This window comes from Scatophagus argus, chromosome 23, assembly GCF_020382885.2.
Source record: "Scatophagus argus isolate fScaArg1 chromosome 23, fScaArg1.pri, whole genome shotgun sequence".
Taxonomy (NCBI): Eukaryota; Metazoa; Chordata; class Actinopteri; family Scatophagidae; genus Scatophagus; species Scatophagus argus.
This window is the reverse complement of record NC_058515.1, coordinates 7,264,144-7,284,201: the sequence shown is the minus strand read 5'-3', so window position 1 is coordinate 7,284,201 and position 20,058 is coordinate 7,264,144. Positions and strand designations below refer to the sequence as shown.

The following is a 20,058-nucleotide window of genomic DNA, read 5'->3' as shown; positions in this document are numbered from 1 at the left end:
CTTCCTCTCTGACCTTGGAAAGATCCCTTTCCATGAAAAAAAAAAAAATAACACAAAACCCTTGAAAGGACAAACATAACGCCCTCGATAAAAAAATTAAAGTACATGTATCATATCTCTGCCTACCTCACATAAATGTCTGCACTGGACAGCGGCCAATTCATCTGGGTGAAACCAAGACCTTTTTTTTTCCCCAATCAGTTTTGAAAGAAAAATTACTGACACCATGCCATGCACGTTTCAAGACTATCCAGCACCATCTCCCCTTTCTGAGAAACAATGTAAGAAGATATGTCACTCCTCGTATGCTCATGTTATGTGGCCGTGGTGAAATGTCTGCTATGTCATGGAAGCACAGGAAGTACTGGCGAATGGCTTGTCATTATTCTCATATGGCATGCCCCTACTGCTTGCGCCCCCCCAACCCCCGACACACACACACACCCCATCTCCCACCTCCTACAGATTTACAGCCAGACAGATGGCAGTTATATGGGAAGTCCTGAGATGAGCCCACTTTATAGCATTGTTAATGCACTCGCACAAACAGCCACCACCATTACTCTCATTCTCTCTTTCCTACTCTCCTTTAGTCTTGCATTCTCCCTTTTTCTCTCTTCCTGTCTGCTGTCTTCCCTGGATCAATCTCTATTTCTCCCTTTCCCGTCTCTCGGCATCCTATCCTGTTTCTGTCTCGCGTAGAACAAATGTGCCCATACGCACACACACACACACACACACACACACAGTCGTCACTAACAGTCTTTCTCAGTCAAACTCAGGCACTTTGAAACACCTACGCTCTCCCCTCTTCTTTGCCTTTCTTACAATACACATCATTCTTTCCTTGCTGGTGAAATGCACCAAATGACAGCTATTAGTATCAAATCCAGTGTTAGAGTGTGCACAGGGAAGACAGCCTGGCAAAGAGAGTGTGGGAGCCTGATACATAAATATGCAAGTTTCGGAAACCACTTGCTGTGTTTGGAATGACTGATCCATCGGCTTATCATCCCACTTATTATATGGATGTGTCTGTAAGTCGAGCTGCATGCTCCCACTCCCCCCTTTCTCCCTTATTCGCCCCTCTTTCTTTTCCTTAGCTTAACTGTGATTGTGGTGCAGGATAGACATAGATATATACGCAATAGGGCAATGAAATGAGCTATGAAAAGGAAAAGGAAGAGAGGGAGAGGGGGTGCTACACAACGCCTGAAGAACTTCTGTTTCACCAATGAAGCGCCATCTGTCCGAGACAATGTGCGCGTGGGGTCATAAACTAGAAGCTATTAGCAATGGGGGTGAAATAAATCAGAATTAGATAAATATGTGCCTCTCAGTCAAACTTGCTAGTGATGGAAGACCTGCACCAATTATGTAGCCACCAGAGAGAAAGCAATAGAGCAAGTGAGCAAGACAGAAAGCAAGAGAAGGGTTTTACAATATTTTTTCTCATCCTGCTGTAAAATGAGAGAAGACCTTGGAGCGAATAACAACTCCATGCTTAAGCAGTTGTTGTCCTGGTTAACTGTGCAAACAGCAACACACAGACCGCCCCAGTGTCATGAGATACAGTGATTAAAGAAAACATGCCAGCACAGGGTAAATCTATTATTTTGACAGACATCAGGCCACAGAAGCCAGATGAAAACACACAGCCCGAAGTCATATTATTTATCTGCAAACATCGTTAGGTCAGTTCAACTTTCAGATCTATGTTCAACTGATAAGATAACTCATTACGCCTATCTTTCTGTGAAGCAGTAAGCACTACTACTACAACTAATCATAAAGGCGTAATTTAACGGCCGTAAAATAATGTTGGTGTCAGCAACCCATGGAAAGTTCCAACGGCCTTAAAGGTGCAGGGTGGAACCGCCCACCTTCCTAATTTCCATCTGGTTATCAGTAACACCACCACAATCTCCACTGTAGTGGCACATTACTCTAAATCTGAAAAGGACACAAAAGTCACCTTACTGGGATCTGAGTAACCTGGAGGTTTCTGGACAAATTGCTTTCCTGGTAATATTCAATCCAAAATTTACAGAGGACGGTGTACAGTACTGTGAAGTCAGGGGCGTTGGAACAGAAAGAATATCAAGATTTGGCCACAGGTCAATAGACTCACCCACGTGTAGTAAAACAGGAAAAAAATTAACCTTGCTTGATTGCCCCAGAGCTTAGAAGCCCTGCTCTTTCCTTTATTTAGGTCAGAACAAGCATCCCCTTTGACCCCGAAAGCTTATCTACACAAAAGGGTTAAACGGCACTTTGACCAAGGTCAGAGGGACGGAGGGAGACCTCTTGCGGTCTGATGTGCCACAAATTTCCATCCCCCATGATCACTAAGTAGAAGATATGGGTAAGAACCATTTCCTTTGCTGGTAAATGAATACCCTAAGGGGCTCGTGCACTGTATGAGAGGCTAAGGGGCAGACATTTTGTTTTTATTGACCTTAGATGATTAATCTGTGGGTGAAGGCGGGAGGGAGAGGTAGGGTGATTACTGACATAATTTGCACAGAGAGCGAAAGAGATTTAATAGACTATAAACTGGAATATTACAACTTTTGTGAACATTCTATTCATTTTTGTCTTCAAATTACATTTTGCCTCTAGCGCTCATCTGAGTCTGTAGTTAGATTATAACTCAGTAACACAAAAGGATCAACAAATACGCTGAAAAAACCTTAACACTGACTCCATTTAAGTCTTAACACTGGAAAATTATGGCCAAGTCAGCTGATCTAATTGCCTGTATGTCTACCTATGGACCTAAGGAAAGGAAGTCACAGATGATGTGGGCAAAACCGAATTAGACTGCAAAACCAATTAAAACAATACCACTGCCATTTCAATTTCCATGAAGTGTAGGGTAAGTAAGCTGTCAGTCAGAGAGCATTAGGATCTGATAGAGGAAGAGGAAAAGCATGTTAACTCCTCAGTAACAGGGGAGGGGGAGGGGGAGGTCGTGGAGGATCAGAGGGGTTTGCTAATAAACCCTGAAGAGATTGGAAAGCCTAATCAATACTCAGGCACATAAAAATGTTCTCCTTTGCCTTCACCTTGAACTTTGAACTGTGATGGAACTATCAAGATGTTGGAACCAGAGTTAACCCGTTACTAGCTCCAGCAGGGAGGTGTGTTTCAAATAATCAGAAGTGTGAGCTTACCTGGGGTTCCAGCAATCTCCACACTTAATGTGCGTTCAATGGTTTTGTTCTCAAACGGTGATCCCTTGTGGTCACTGGAAGACAGAAAAGATTGCAAAATGTTACTTGTCAGGTTAGAGTAAGATTTTAAATGCTTTTGTGATCTAAGAAATGGAAATGAGTCACAAAAACGCCTCAATTTGGACTGTAGCCTGTAAAGTTTTGTTTGGCTTTGTCTTTTTTTTTGTTGTCGTTTGTTGATTGTTGCCTGGAATAATGTGGAAAAACTTCTCACACTTACTTTGGAGACTCTGGGGTCAAAGGAAGTGGCAAGGTGGTTGGTTTGGCTGCAGAACACAAAGGAGCATGGGTAATTATTGATCTAGGTATAACAATCATGGCAGAAGAGAACAGGTCCACATTCTGCAACAATTGATCTCAAATTGGCTCATTAAATACAATTATCACTACAAAAACACCCATTAGAAAGTCTTTCTATGGACACTATTGTGCAAAGCATGTCTTTTTAGATTGACCCCATTTTAACAATTTATTCTCTTAGGATAGACTGTTCACTCTGTGAGGCAGGATGAAGTGATGGTGTGTATTTCACAGGTGTCTAGACACAGACATACCCTGCTCAAGACAACAAATAGATAGAAATGGAATAAAGACACAACGAGACAATGCCACAAACAAGACACATGACAGTGGGTGAGCCCCTCCCTTGACAATAAAGTCGTAATCGCATGCACCAACAGCAGAGGAGGGGAGAAAAAAAGAAGGAAGAAAGGAGAGTCAAGGAAGCTTGTGCAGTTGCCCGAGGCTCTGGCCGACTTGTGCTCCAGCTAAGGGAACGTGGCTTTAGTAGCACGACGCTAAAGAGCAGCAACTGGGCTCTGAGTCTAGAAGTACGTATTCAGCACACTCAGCTCAATCAGCCAAAGATGGTTCAAGGGTCGACTTTGTGAATACAAGACGTACAGTAGCAAGACAAGGCTCGCCCCTTTTCCCACCCCCTCCTTTTTTTTTTTTTTTTTTTAAACTTTCATTCGATTTAAATTTAAAAGAATGCCTCTGGGACTAGCAAAAAGCATTGACTAGCAGGCTGTTTGTTGCCTTTGTTGTTTATGCCCTCAGAATGACTGTTAGATTTGTATTAGAATAGGGGTTAGTTGTGAAGTCAAACTGGGAAGTGGTTAGAGCAGGAGAGGGAGAAGAGAGAGCAGAGATAAGGCCAGTGGGGGGGATGCAGTCATGATTACCTAACAACAGGTGGCCCTGGTCGTCGGGGTGCTCGCTGAGTGCCTGCCTGTGTAGGTGCCCTTGCCCTTCTATGATGCAGGGAGGGGTGGGCTCTGCAATTCTAGTATCTGGGAAGAGTGGGCTTGGTGGGCCTTGTGAGAGCACCGCTGCAGGGCTGCCCATGACATGGTCATCAACATCATCGTCAACAACAACACCATCATCATCATCATCATGGTCAACATCCTCCCCATGGTTTAGCCACCCCAGCTCTAGTCCAAAGCCCAAGTCTAGCCCTGAGTCTGGCTGGCTAACCCAGCTCGCCAGATCAAAGGCAAGAGGTGACAACAGGGACCCTGAGTCAGGCTCTTCAACCTGGCTTACTGCTCGGTTTCTACAATCAGGAGTCCCTTCATCCTCCAACTCTTCATCCTTCACCTTTGTAACAGCCTGGCCTGGGCTCTCAGACCTCTTACCTGCTGATTTGCTCAGAGTGCTGGGTAAAGGGGTGATCTTAGGTGGGAGTAAATGGGCTTGATAGTGAGCAGGTCTCTGTTTTGAGGTGAGCAGCTGGCTAAGTAAGGGGTGCCCCGGCTTCTCATCTCTTTTCCTAATAGTCACTGTGATGTGCTTATGGGGTGCACGGCTGGCACCATTACTATTACGACGGCCTTGCCTGCCAAAGCCCTCGCTAGCCTGAGTGGCGCCCGCAGCCTCTCGGCAATGCTCACAGCTGTGACTCACCTCTCGGGGAGGGAGAGAATATGAATGCATATACCTAATAAACCTAGCGGCGGCCAGGCGGCCCACATCGCCTGGCGGCCTTCCTTCTTCACTGGGCGGCCCGTGCTCCAGTTTTGGGCGGACATGGCCGCAGGTGGAGGTTCTGTGGCCGACAGGGATAGAAGCCCCCTCCGACTCCTCAAACCCGTCATCGTGACTGCAACGCTGCCACTTCCCAGCCCCAACACCAGCCACACTACATTCGCCTGCAGCCCGGCTCTCACCTCGCTGGTGATGCTGCTGCGGCGGCTGCTGCTGCTGTTGTTGTTGAGATGGTACAGCTGACTTCTTCTTGGAGGTGGTGGAGGAAGAGGAAGACGACGTGGAAGAGAGGGAGGAGAACGAGGAGGTTGATGACGAGGAAGGCGAAGAGGAGGAGGAAGACGCGCCAAGACCCAAGCCACTCTTGTCTCTGCTACTGGCACCCCCCCAGGTGCTCTTGGCTTCACTGGCTTTGGTGTGGAGCAGGATGTCATCGGTGGCCGTTAGGTATTTCAGCAGCTCAGTGCAGGGCCGCCTCACCGGGCGGTTCTGTTGGCTGGAGCCCCCTCTTGCTTTACCATTCCAGGGGCTCTCCGTCTGTGCAACGCAGTGAGAAAAAGAGAGACAGAAAATTATGTAGTTTGCTTAAATAAAAAGTTTAGCTCACTGTTGTTTGTACTGTCTGTGGAAAGAAAGCTTTAGTTGCCAGCAGAAAGACTTGCAACCAGAGAGAGCAGCATGAACACAGTGGTTGCCCAACTATCTGGGAGGCAATGGTGGGAGTGCGGTCCGCCCATCATCTTAATTGCATGGCCCTCCGAGCACCACCGCGCCACTCTGTACGCGCACCATGTCCTCCGGGAGGCCTCATTCGCTGTGCTCCAGAAATGGATGACTCAAAGGCACAGTATGAAAATAGAATCTGTGAGGAAGGTTGACGCACTCCATGTGCAAACACAGTACGCACAACACACACAAATCTGTGTGTGTTGTGTTTACCACACAGTATAATCACATGGGGATGCTTTTTACATACAGAGGATTTTGAGCATAACAAATACAGATTTCAGACATTTTTCCTGAACAAGAGCAAGTAAGTGCTGTAATGTGTATATGATGCAGAACATACAGTATGCTGCATACGGACATGAAGTGCAATCAGATTACTGAGATCACAATCATTTTATTTCACATTCGTAATCACATGATACTGACATTGACTAAAATGTTCTCTCAACCCAAACCATTTAGGAAAAAAAGAAGTCCTTTTGAGAGCCGTCTAATGAGAACATCAAGTCTGATATTTTGATCTTGTCGTCTAGAGGCATCAATCTCACCGCAAGAGCGCCTGTCGCTGTTTTTTTTTTTTTTTTTTTTTTTCTTTTTCAACAGGCACCATACCAAGGCAGATAAGTGGTGGAGCTAATGAGACAACGGTGCCGATGCCTCGCCTGGAAAGCCCAACAGCAATCAGCCTGTTTTCATTACGAGATGGCCCCCTGGGATAGTAGACTAGAGCAGTAGTCTAACATCTTCTAAAGGCGGCCACCAAAACAAGAAATGTGTGAAAGGGAGGGAGAAAGAGCAAGAAATGAGACAGAGAATGGAGAGGAACAGAGTGAGAGAGAATAAACAAACACTAACAGAAAATGTGTGTACAGGAGTGAAATAAGCAGCAAGGCGGTGTGTGTATTTGTGTGCGTGTGTCACTACCTTGACGACGGCAGGTGGTGGTCTGATCCGGTGGTTGCTGCTGGCTGCATGGTTCTGTGCCTTGCCACCTGTGTATTGATTATAGCTGAGCTGGGAGTTTGCGGGTGCCAGAAGGAGCTTCTTCAGCTGCGAATGGACCCAAACAGAACAAGAAAAAGTGGTGAGGGAGGGAGAAGGCAGTGTAGGTTATGCAAATGACCATTTTCTTTCAATCAGACAGCCAGTGCTTTGCAAACGTACTAGCAAAAGATAAAATCATAGAAAAGATAAAATCACTGACACATTTTAGAGATTAGAGCAGTTTACAGTATGTGTAAGTAAGTCTTTCTTCCTGTGCAGGTGTTTTTGTGTACACAAAGCCAGGCTTCTCAAATGTGATTGAATAAACACTCTGGGGCATGTGGCTAAAGGTCATTTGGAAGGGACCGGCATGGAATAAAATGAACAATACCGGAACATAACATAACATTTTAGGTCAAACACTTTTAGCTAGAGAAATGCCCAGATGGTATGGTTACGTGTAAAAGCAACAACAACAAAAAAATAAAAAACAAAAAAAAAAGGTAAGCTGACTTCTCATCACGAGGTGTGTCTTCTTGCCAAAAAAGATGACTCGGGCACAGAGGGATTAGTTGAGACCCACTGAGAGCAGACAAGATGAGATGGATTTCTTTTTTCCCTTACTTTCATTATGTGCCGGCTTGATTTTAGGGCCTGTGGCACTGTGTCAACCGTAGTTGGCCCCACCACAGTGTTCATATCATTGAATTGGCTCCACAATAGCACTGTTATGTAATTAGCACTGAGCAGCAAACACACTGATCCATTCCATTTACTTTTCTTCCCTCCCTACATCTGCATCTCTGAATGCTCTCAGTATACATACGCTGAACACATTGTGGCAAATGTGGTTGAGTGCGGTTTGGGCACTGCCAAATAAATAAAGTCTAGCAGACAAATGGACACTTCTGGTGCTCCGTTCCATTGAGAAATTGTATCTGGTCTGCCAAGCACTAGCAAAAAAATCAATGATGTGTGCAAGGTTGGAGGTCACGTCTCAGGTATATGTGTTGACACACTGATTGGAGAATCTCTCAAAGGAGGAGGTGTTGGTCTTACTAAGGAAGGCTCCTCGGGCTCTGGGGTGCGTGGCGAGCCGTCAGGGGAGGAGGGACAGCTCCGGTCACTGGCATTGGTCACGTCCCCATCTGCCAGGGCCTCAAACGAAGGCAATCCGTCCTCATCCACCGGGATGCTGTCCAGGGTCTCTGTAAGCACTGCCAGCAAGTTGGCCTCATTTTCTTCATCTATCTTCTTAGGAGGGGAAAAAGGGGGAAGACAGAGGCAGAAAAACAGAGAGACAGGAAAAATAGGACATTTTAGTCAGGAGTTGCAACTCTTTCTTTTTCCTTTCAGGGAAGTAAAGGTGGTGGGTGGTTGCATGCAGACTTTTATTGTTAATAGAGTGGGAAGATTTTTTTTATTTTTTTTATTTTTTTGCAGCAGAGCTTGCTCTATTCTGGCAGCCTTTTAAAAAACAAAATTCTCTCCCAATGCAAGTGAGTCAAGCCTGTCACTCATATTTTAAGCATGCAGCTTACTGGACCAAAATAATATCTTCCCCAAGAAACCCATTACCAGGCCTGACAAGTAGCAAGTATCTAGGGAAGACAGGAATGGGTCGGGGTGCATTGTGGCATGGAGGGGTTTGAGGGGGTAAAGAAAACAATGAGTGCAAGTTGACTCTCCTCAATCTTTGCCCACAAAAGTGAGAAATGATTGGCTTGCCGACAAGATGTTTGCAAGCAATCCTCAGATAAGGCACATTACCAACCGTTAATACTAAATAAATGCGATATATTTAGTATGTTGGCATGACAGCTACTGTTCACGACAGCGAGAAGTTTACATCAACATTTCATGAAAAATAAAGCTTGTTTGCCACTCAGCTTCTCTCTGATGTACCAGAGGAGCTGTGTGCTTGCTGCAGCTAGCTATTTCATGGGAGAGATTTTAAATGTGTGTGAGACAGAGAGATGTATATATAGAGATGGATAGTTCAGGAAAAACAGATAGCTATCGACACAGGAGATTCACTGGGCATAAGAACTATGGATGTATGTAGAGAAAAAAACAACAGAAAGTTGCATATTGATACCTAAAGAGCAAGAGGAATGCAGGTTGCTTGACGAAGGGGTGTGTGTGTGTGTGTGTTTATGTGTACGCACGGCTGTGCCTTTGTGCAGTGACAAGTGACAACAGGAACTGCAAGTTCCAGGGCCATAAAAGCCCAGGAGACTTTAAGACAGTGGAAAGATAAACAGCGTCGTCACCACAGTTCTGTGGCCAGCCCAACAAGAATAAATCCCTTTATGCACAGGGCAGGATTATCATTGCTCAGCGAAGGTGTGTGACCATTATCACGGTAAGGGGGCCACCAACCTTTAAGATTCCAGCAATATACCTCAGAAGACTCAGATTCCAACATGCACAAAATTTACCCACCCACTTGTTTGTGTTCATCCCACTGATTTTGCACAATTTTACACCCACCACGGATAGCATTTTGGGAGCAGGTCTGGATTTACCAATGACATAACATCTAATGTTTTCCCCCTTCCAATTTTCATTTATAGATGACACAGATATCTTGGACGTTAAGTTAGCTTGCTGATAGTGAATTAATTTGATGTTCATTGAGTAGATTTTCTCCTAAAAACGAAAGCACTCAGTCATTATTAAAAAAATGATAAAGGGGACATATTTTACAGAGATAACACAGCGTAGACTGGGATCATGTCGCATTGGCACGCAAATTCCTTGCAGGAAATTGCTATGTATGAGGTGGCATGCTGTTTAATTACTTGCAAGGAGCTTCAAATCCCCTGTGCTGGAACCCTCCGCTACTGAAATGTTCACCATTTTCCAGCAACCAAAGTTATTACCTGAGCACTAAGCAGGTAGGTATTAACCGCCAATAAATCCCGAGCCTTTTCTTAGCCCAAACATACATCTACACACGTGAAATTGAAAGCAGGATCATTTTAGATTATTACAAATGAGTCTTTAATGAGTCAGCCATCTGTTTAGGTCTGGCCTCACCAACTATATAAGCAATGCTGTATTTGGGTAGGGTTTTATTCACCTCTCTCAAGTAAGTTCAACCATATACATTCTGTAGAAATTGCAGTCTATGCCAGTGTGACACTAGTTACATTAAAAGTTGAGGGGGCTGTACAAGCTTCATTATGTCATGGTTTAGAAAGGATTGGGCAATTTTTGAAGCTGTGGCAGGCTCAAATGCACCGATTTCAATCCTGTTTAAAAAAAACCTCCAGCAATTGGGAAGCTCCCAGAGGCATGCTGCATCCCCCAAGATAACCCAGAAGGGACTCTCATATTCTGAAAGAGACACTTGTAAAACCCTGAGTTGTGACGATCATGCTGCAGCCGCTGCTGCAGCTCTAGTGAAGGCACTTATAGGCCAAGTGGGGATTTGAGAATGTTGGGTAAAGAGCAAACCTCAGTGATCATTTCTACCCTGGAGAGAGCAAGATCTAATGCCCCTGCCCAGGAAGGTGAGCTTTCGAAGGCTAGCTTAAGGACCACACCTTGCAGAGTTTCCTTACCAAAGTCAGTCTACTCACTCACACTCATGGCTCACTTATCCCTTACATATTCATAAACAAAGTCTCTGTGTGGGAGGACTTCAGGGTCTATGGCACCCAAAGGGTGTGATGCCAGAATAACCTAGCAACCTGCTGATGGCCATGTCCACTTATATTGATTACTCCAACAGCTGCTGAGAGGAAAAGAGGGCAGAAAGAACAAAGAGAGAAGAGAAAAATTGTCTCGGTGGGAGCACTTTCTTGCCCATCCGGCTTAATGGACCTCACCGAATTAAAGAGATCTTAACAATCCTGGGCTAATTGTGGGATCACAATATATTAACCCCGCTCCAATTCTAAAGGGTGCCATTTTGTGGCTGTTTTATTCCAAATGCTTCAATTAGCCATAAAACATGCTGGCAAGTGCTGGCAGAGATTCTCTCCCCCCTCCTTCACCCCAGCTTCTCTACGTCGGAGAAAAGAAAGCCAACTCCAGTTGTTCATTATTAGGTGAGGGCCTTTTGTTATCAGGCAGGCTGTCTTTGAGATTGTCCTTGCCTTTAACTCTTTTATTGAGTTCCACAGCACAGCATTGTGTTCCAGGAGATACTATTCACACAGCTGATAACAGAAGGTTAAGGTGCTGTTTTAAACAAACATTCACTTCTGAACACTGGGGCAAATAGCCAAATTAAATCTGCTAATTGCTTCTTGAGGATTCCAAGCTCCTGAGCAAATTTGCCAGGGATCAAATTTTAACGAGCTTTTTCGGGCAATGCATCATTTACATGTTAAAAGGAACGAAATATGTTGTGAAAGTGCCAAAATGATAGAACTGATCACTGAATAACACTGAGATGCAGTTTCAACAGCCCCGCTGTTATCTACAAATGAGAGGCAGAACATGTGGCAGACACTCTGGATGTGGGAAGATAAAATATCTCCCATTAAATGGGTCATCTGGTATTTAAAGTACTGTTTACTCGCACTCTCTTTTTGCTCACTCTATCCTTCTCTCTTTCTGCAGATAGAGGAACAGCATCCAGTTAGCTCAGACAGAAAACTTTCTTAATAAATTGGCCCCCAAATTGCATGGCAGGGTTAAATCTGTGCCTTGACAATTTAATTGCATTGCTTCATCTCAATCTTTATTTTTTTTTCCCTCTGCTCTCTGCTCTGTCAGATTTCAAAAACATTCCTTTAGATGAGGTTAAGCGACCAGCCGGACCTTCTAATCATGGCACAATCAGAAATTGTGGGGGGTATATGTGTGCATGGCGAGTGAGAGGGTCGTATCAAGTCATCACATCTCGACTCTGCCAAGAAAAGCAGCCTTGGATTTGATAAACAAATAATGTCATTCTGTGTTATTACCCCCGGCCCCCAGATTTCAGAGGAAATAAATCAACGTCAGCCTTGCTGTTAAGGCGTTAGTCAGGCCTAACACATCGGCCGGTCGCACAGGCACAACATATGGGAGCAGAGAAAGAGGGAGGAAGGAGAAGCAGGGAGGGCAAGGGACGGCGCGATGCACGGCGGAGAGACAAATCATGGGAGCCGCCAGAGATGTCTGGTCATTTAGCATGAGCTTACTGAGATGGAGAGAGGGTGATTATGGCCTATATGGAGCGATGAAACCATACATAACACTGTTAAGTCCCTCTGTGTGTCTGTGTGTGTAAGGTGGTGGTGACGCAGCCTGTTCCAAATCATAAAACTAAATGTTAAACCCCCATTGTGGTCAGGGCTGTGACTGGCTCTGTAGCGCACAGCAGCAAACTGAAATCTCCTGCCATTTTCCTTCTGACTACAGAGTCAACAGAGCATTTTTCTATTCCCAAACTGAATTTCCCAAGCAAATGATCCCATAGACTTGATATTGAGGGTTGATGTGTGACAGACACAAGAAGCACAGTACTGGTGGCCAACAGTATGTCTCCGTGTTCATCAAAAGCGATGCACAGACCCTCTGTCACCCCTCTGTTGTCACTGCTCTGGGTTCAGTACATATTCTGGTTTATCATGATGGTTTGAGCTCTGAGTTGCTAAATCTTGTACACTCTAAATGAAGACAAGATTGTCCGGTCCGAGCACCAGGCAGCTCATTTTCGGCTTCTCTATCCTACTTAGCTGCAACACCACAACTTGACTTGTGATAATCCCTTCACTCTTGCAGAAACTCGCAATCTTTCGCCTCCATTTAAACGAAAATGGCAGCTCTCTGAATGAAGAAATAGTTCTGTTGCTGATGCCGACTGTTTATGTGCCAGATGTCCGTCTCAGTTTAGAAGGTGATGTGAGTTATCAATGAGGAAACGGCTGAACCCATCAATGAGGACCAGGATGTGTGTGTGTGTGTGCAGAGATGATGCATCTCCTGGGAACCATTTGAGACTGTTAGAGCACTATCAGATGAGCTGATGTGGGAAGGAGAGAGGAAAAGAGAAAGTGAAAAGATGAGATATCCGTGTGTGAGAGCCAAAGAAAGAAAGAGAACTGTCGTTACACATCCTGACACGGGCCAGATCCGATTGAGACACCTACCCAAGGGATGTTAGCAGTGCTTTTCTTTCTACTTCTCTGAGGAAAAATCCTTTGACCCCGGGAATGCTGTTGCTAAAACTAAGCACCTGAACTTTGTCACACATCTGCTGAGATCAGCTGAAACCGTCACATGCTTTTAGACCCACCAGGCCGTGTCCCTCTAGCTTGGGGTCAAAAATCACGCAGTCAGTTGTGTAGCTTTCCACATAAAGCACACACAGCCAAAAAAAATTTAGAATGGATCTTAGAGTTCAAACAGCGAGAGAGACAATGCAAACCACCAATGAAACATCATCCTTATTTTATCTTATCATATATGGATTATAAAAATAATCCATATATGATAAGATTAATAACTTCCATTCAGGAACTGCAATTAGCACATGCCCGTTTGTGTTCATATCAGCTCACATGCATTCGCACACGGCTATCCAAACAGCCGACAGAATCACAGGGGGGGTTTGGTGTGTCCTGGTGGAGCCTACCCATCCACAGTCCTGCCCCAAGCTGCTGTTGTTTTCCTACTCCAGCCGTCCAACAGATGGTCCAAGCAACCGTTTGCTAACACCACAGAATCACACACCATCATAATGATTGGACACTCACTCTTTTGTTTTGGCAGCTACTTCCCAATCGGCTTGGCACGAGGAAGCACTGATTGCTGTGATTGCTCTGACTTTGACTTGCTTTGACGGTCACAGTGGGAGGGGGGGAAAAAACAGACATTTGGAGCCTGGAATAAGGAATATTCAGCTAGATGCAGAGATGGGATGAGGAATGGTGCTTCCCTCTGCTTTTTTCGCCTAATGGCATGCAAATAGCTATTTGCTTAAGTCGGCAGCTCTGAATGTGCACCACTAAGCAAGGGGCCTTTGAACATGCTGTTACACTGTTGATAATGCGTTGGAGGAACACAGGGAGGGGAACAGAGCGAGTGCAGCGAGAGACGGGAAAAAAGGAGCACAGAGACTGTTTCCAATATCCATCTCTCTAAATGGACACTGCCACATTTCCTGGCTGGAATGTAAGTCTGCCATCAGCAGTCAAGCGTAGCTATCCATAAAACAATTACACACACACAGGAGGCTGGTCACTTTGGTTTTGACATTTACATAGATTTGCGAGGGGAAGCAGAATGGACCTGAACTTCTTGTTTTTCGCACCGAGGACTCAGTGTTATTATCCGCTGCTGACACCACCTTTACACACTTACAACCACACGCACACACACACATACGTACACTTGCACACGAATGTAGCTCCTGACCTTTCAGGCCCTGCCAAGCCATCGAGGGTTTGTGGCGTTTCATTTGTCACAGTAATGTCTTCCTCGGAAAGATGCCAGTGCAAGGAGAGTCAGGGTACAGTGGACAAGATATAGTGTTTCTATAGTCCTTCAAACAAAAGGTGCTTTTCTGTGTCATTGTCCTATTCCACATCTCTGTGTGCATGTTTGTGCATATGACGGTGGGGATGCAATATCACAAATTTATGGTAATTGAAATGGAAGAATCTTTTGGGGGAAATGCAGTCAATTTGATTCTGCTGCAAAAAAGGTCACCCTATTCAATTTGCACTCAATGGCATACGAGGTGCGACAGGGAAACACCTGAAAGCAAACGATCTTATCAAGGCCTCACAGGCTTCACCACTTACCCAATGCAGAAAAGCTATTTGCTGATTACTAAATAAATGCATTATCTTTTACCTTGACTTCTGTGTGCGCGAGCGTGTGCCTTGTCGCTCCTGGATCCAGGTAGAAGGCTGCCACTGCAGAATGTTTGCCTCTTATCCGTGTCATGACTTTGTGAGCGCGTTATCTGAGCAGTTTTCCTTCTTGTGCACTTTCAAGTGCTATACGTGTATGGGCTGCACATGTAACAGCACTGGCCAAACACTAAGGGCTTCACAAGGCTTTGCATGTTGTGCGAGTGGTAAAGATGTGGGGATGCACCCTATCTTTTTTCTTTGCAAGTAAAGAACAGAAAACACATCAAAGGAATTGTGCACTTAAGTCGATACAATCCCAACCTGTTGAAATGATTCAAGGATGCTGTGAAAAAGGATGAAGGGGGCATGAAAGCTGTGAGTCTTTCTTTGTAGCATCAACGTTGAATGTTGAGCTCTATTTCATCTTAATCTAGGATCTGTTCTCTGTGGAATACCAATCATGTTACCTTTAGTTTGGGTGGGCTCACCTTCACAGCTTAAGTTCAGACCCACCACACCTGCACACACACCCAGACTGTGAAATGCCTGCCAAATGCAGCATGATAAATGGTCACTGACCACTTGATGACAAGCGTCCTTCCCAATCTGCTCATCAAGTTATTATACAACACAGCCCACAGCCATATGAAAAGAGGTTTCGCTGGCCATGGTATAGCCTGAAAATGGTCGTCTGGAAAGAGCTGATTAACAAGCAGACAATTTTAGAGCTGTTGACTTCCTGAGGTCAACAGCACTGCCATGGAAGATAAATGCAGAAGATTTATCCTGGATAGACCACTTCACAACGCACATATTTTACAGTTCCCCTGATAAAAAGCATCCTGTGCTGTACTTGTGCCAAATAATCATGTTTAAGTACAATTTCTTAATACAAAAGTAAATTAGGACTGGGTATAAACCCTCTTTTTTTAAACAGTCCATGTCAGTCCATGAAATTGCCATTTCCTAGAGATGAACTTTTCCTCTAATTCATATTCTATACTAAATAATATATTCATTCAAGCAAGTATTTGTTTTACAAAAAGTGGAGGGGATGTTTTCTGTCTGCAGTGACCAAATGTCTGTAAAAGCTTCTGCTTTCAGTGTAGACTCGGGAGCTACTGATTGGACAGCAAGTGAGTCATCCAAGCATCCAGTCACTCATGCATCAGCAGAGCCTCGGAGAGCCTCTTGAACTATTTGAGGCCTGTGCAGACTTAAATGCTTGGGCGGGGGGGGGGGGGAAATAAGCTTGAGCTATAAGCATGCAGTGCACATCATAAAGCTTAGTTAGAACGGGGAGGTTTTTTTCTGCATGGATGACAAAGCTCTTAAAAAGGGACTAGGGGGAAACTAGTCCTTCACATGTACAGTACAAGATTGCAGTGCACTTGGCCAACGATGTGTTAAAATCAAATTAACTAAATTATGAATCATCTCAAAATTAAACACACAAAATAAGAGACTTAAATGTACTTGACAAATGCTTTTTCGAGAAGGAACACAAGCCTCCTGAACGAAAAAGTCTTCCTCAATCTGACCTTACTAGACTAACAAAGACTAACAGAGCTAATCAGTGCTAACCCGAGCTGCTCTTGTTTTTGCTGAATCCTAGCTGTTTAATTTCTAGCTTTGCTTCAGTGACGCACATGTGTACTCCACTGTCAGGTGAGGCTACGGGTTACAGACTACACCCAGCTACATCCATCACTGAGGCAGGGTGTGGTCAAAATTCAGCCACAGAGGGTAGCGAAACGCTTCTTTCGTCTGTCAAACTTTTGAGAATCAAGCTGCTCTTAAATATCTGCACTGTGTGTGTGTGTGTGTTTGTGTGTGTTTTCAAAGTCACTGCCAAAATTGAACAAATTGTTGGTGAGGATCAACAAAGTTCTCCGGTAGCTCTGTTAAAAACACAGAGATTGACAGAATACGGCCAACTACCAGAACAGAAGTGCTTGCCAAGGCTGCTGCAACTGCTGGGCGTGCTGGCATCAAATGTACACACACACACACACACACACACACACACACCTGGGATCGATTGGCCTTTCCTGGACAGTGGAAGCAGCCTATCACCCAAGACTGATAGCGTTTCAACATGAATCACGGCATTCACTGATTGAAGGCCTCCCTCCATCCTCTTCCCTGTCTCTCCGTCGAGGTTTCCCCTTTTTGTCTGTTATTCTCACTGATTTCTCACTACTGGATATCACTTTCAGTCTTTCCTTTGTACCCCTCTCCCTGCTACTCTTTGATCAATTCATTTAATCTCTATTCAAACACCATCTTGCACATCTTCTCTTTCCTCCGCATGGGGGAACAGCATAAAAGCGCTCGAGGAATCCACAGTCAATGCCTTCCTCCAACTCCAAAGCATACACTATTAAATAATACAAGGAAGATTGGTCTTATCGCATGGCATCGTTGCAACATGTTGCCATGTGTGTGTGTGACAGTATGAGTCTGGTGGGGTGGGGGGGGGTGGGGGGTGGATTATTGGCTTAGTGTTTTGGCCAGGTTTAAGTGAAACAGCCCTGAAAGGCTCTTAGTGGAGATTACCCCAGGTTCTAAAAATAGTCATTCCCACCCAAAACACATGCACAAACACGCACACATGCACACACACACACACACACAACAGAAGAGGTGAAAGTGTTGTGTCTAGCCAGAAAAGACCACGATCTGATCTTTGTATAGGCTGTCTCAATTACACAAAGACACCCATGCACACGGACACATTGGTGGCCTCAGTGTGACGGGTATCCACTGGGGGCTGGGGATCAGCTGGGGCAAGAACACCAAACCATGCCTCAATCAGCAGCAGTAGCCCACTGGGAACATGAGTGTGTGTGTGTGTGTGTGTGAGAGAGAGAGAGATAGACAGTCAGCCAAGCAGCCACCACCAGACCAAAGGATGTTCCCTTGCTCTTTTTCCAAACATTCCCTGTGGGAACTTTTTTTTTTGGCCATATCCATCCTCCCCCCTCTCCATATCCTTTTATTTGCTTCCCCTTGGTGCCTTCCTCCTTCCAGCTTTTCTTTCCAGAAGCAAGAGGCCAGAATACATTTGTTTGCCATTGCAACTTCGACGTCACATCAGCCAGGAACAAATGCTTTGCCTTGGGAGTGAAAAAGACAGAGGGAGGAAAGGAGGAAGAGAAGGGATGGCAGAGAACAGAGCCCGCAGTGTTGCAGGGTGGTGGGCTGAGAGCTCTTGTTGTGGAGTGGATCTGACAGACGCTCCAAGATGACATAGGCTTGGACAGCCTAAGTCTGCATCTCTCCACTATACGTCTGTGCCTACTCGTCTGCGCTCCCTCTCATTTGTGTATCTTGAAACAGCATAGCTGGGGGTCTGACATGCCTTCAGTTCGACAGTGATGGAGGATTTCTTCCATCAGACAGTGCAAACAATGTATCAGCACAGTAAAAACTGAAGTCTAGATGAGGAAAGTATGGTGTATTCTAATAAGACTCACTTGAGAAAATCATATTATACAGTAGAATATGATAATTCATACACCCTTTGCTGGAGCGGTGAACTGGTGCGGGTGGTGTACTCTCAAATGTCAGCATAAATTTGCAAAATAAACGCAACCGGCATTCAGCAGGGAGTAGGAACAGGGACAATAAGGGTCTCTGCTGTGTGTGTGCATGTGTGTGGGCATGACTCAGAGGGTCTATGACTTTGCGTGCACTCCTGTTCCAGCTCATAGGAGCGCCTATCGCCAACAAGTGTGTGAGCTAATCTATGCTTACATGTGTTTGCAGCAAAGGAAGGGCTGCTTGAGGAAAACATCTCATCACAGCATGTTGCACCAAAGCCTGCTAAAGATGACCCAGTCAATCTAATCTGCCTTTACTTAAGAATAAGCGCCTGAGCATCTGTCCAAAATTGCACAAACAAGCAAGACAAAGCACCGTAATGCCTTGCAAAGTCTGATGCCATCACACGCCACATCCTGTTGGAGGAATATAAAGAGTTTGCATGACTGACGAGGCCCACATATGTGCACTCATGTGCATTCACTCACGGCATGTCCCTACAAAATATCTGGGTAATGCTTTAAGCCTTGCCATCTTTTACTTTCAATCCATGGAAATTCAAGCTTCACCTGGTCTATAGGTTTGTCTAATTCGTCAACCATCTGTCATCGCGTCTGTCTATCTTGTCATCTATTGGTCTTTGCTGTCTATCTCTGCACCTCCGTTTCTTTCACTTTTCTCTATCTGCCCTTGTCCTTTTGTCCCACCTGTCCATCTATCAGCAGTGTATCTCACAACAGGGCAGGCATGGCAGTGATAACATGTCACAAGGTAAACTCGGAGCCAATTTTCTTCCATAATCACTTAGAGTGAATCAACTTACACCAGCTGGAAATGCCTTCATCTGTGTGATGTGGCTGTGCCACATCCCAGTGCGACCGCCACTGAGAGGTACACGTCCGAATGCGGAAAAAGCAAAAAAAGAAGGCACATTTCCATCAGTCAAACGGTTGAAGTTTGACATGAAATCTAAGTGTGCAATTGATGTTCAAAAGACATCGGGTCACGCTTCGATGCCGTTATCTTTGGCAGTACATTGGGAACTTATTGGAGTAACCACCCCTTAACAACTGTGGCTTAAAATAGACCGTAGACTTTCACGGTCGGCCCGTTTGGAAGAGGTGTCAAACACACTTTGCCAGGAGCGATAGCTGTTATGCGTGTGCATGGCGGGGGGTTGTGATGTATCATTCTTCACATATCGTGTCAGGGACAGTTGGGACAGTGGCAGGGAATGGAGCAAAAGGCCAGCCAGGGGACAGCTTGTGATCTAAGACCGTATGCTGCTAACAGAACAGAACAGAACAGAACACACACACATACACAGATGGAAACACAAACTCAACTGCTTGTAAGGACCGCAAACAGTTTCCATAGTCACCTTTTAATTATCAAACCAGACTTTCTCTCATGTAATCACTATGTTTCCGGTCACAACTGAACTGTATAACCAAGTCAAACTGTGTTTACTCATTTGCTACTGACTGTCACATGGAACTGCAACCTGAATAAAAGTCTCAGGGCAAGAAAAACAGTGGCTGTTTGTCTTTCTGTCTAAGCTGCAAATCATTTCAACAGTTGACTTACTTGAACCAATGAAAGCAGGTTCAAGCTTTCAGAGAGCATGTTGTTTGATGGGGACTTTTTAAAAGGGAGGCCTCAGTGTGACAGCTGCACGCAGTTGTTACATGTGTTACTCAGAGGAGCCTTGATAATCTGCTACCTGCTCTTTCTTAAAACACACATGCTGATTTGTTAAGCGGATACACATC

The 20,058-nt window shown here is 44.9% G+C and overlaps 1 protein-coding gene across 10 annotated transcripts in view; it reads right to left on the bottom strand.

The window, feature by feature from the left end:
* The window catches only part of ppargc1a (peroxisome proliferator-activated receptor gamma, coactivator 1 alpha), a 235,511-nt gene that overhangs the window by 10,138 nt on the left and 205,315 nt on the right, over window positions 1–20,058 (bottom strand). For 4 of the 10 annotated variants that reach the window (XM_046379996.1, XM_046380001.1, XM_046380000.1 and 1 more), the window contains exons 3-7: window positions 7,998–8,192; window positions 6,879–7,004; window positions 4,421–5,762; window positions 3,457–3,502; window positions 3,177–3,250 (exon numbers count right to left, since the gene is read on the bottom strand). In XM_046379996.1, the coding sequence (XP_046235952.1) occupies window positions 3,177–3,250; window positions 3,457–3,502; window positions 4,421–5,762; window positions 6,879–7,004; window positions 7,998–8,192 (1,783 nt within the window). The remainder of the gene's footprint in view (window positions 1–3,176; window positions 3,251–3,456; window positions 3,503–4,420; window positions 5,763–6,878; window positions 7,005–7,997; window positions 8,193–20,058) is intronic. The other 6 variants (XM_046380002.1, XM_046380004.1, XM_046379997.1 and 3 more) reach the window with 3 other exon arrangements.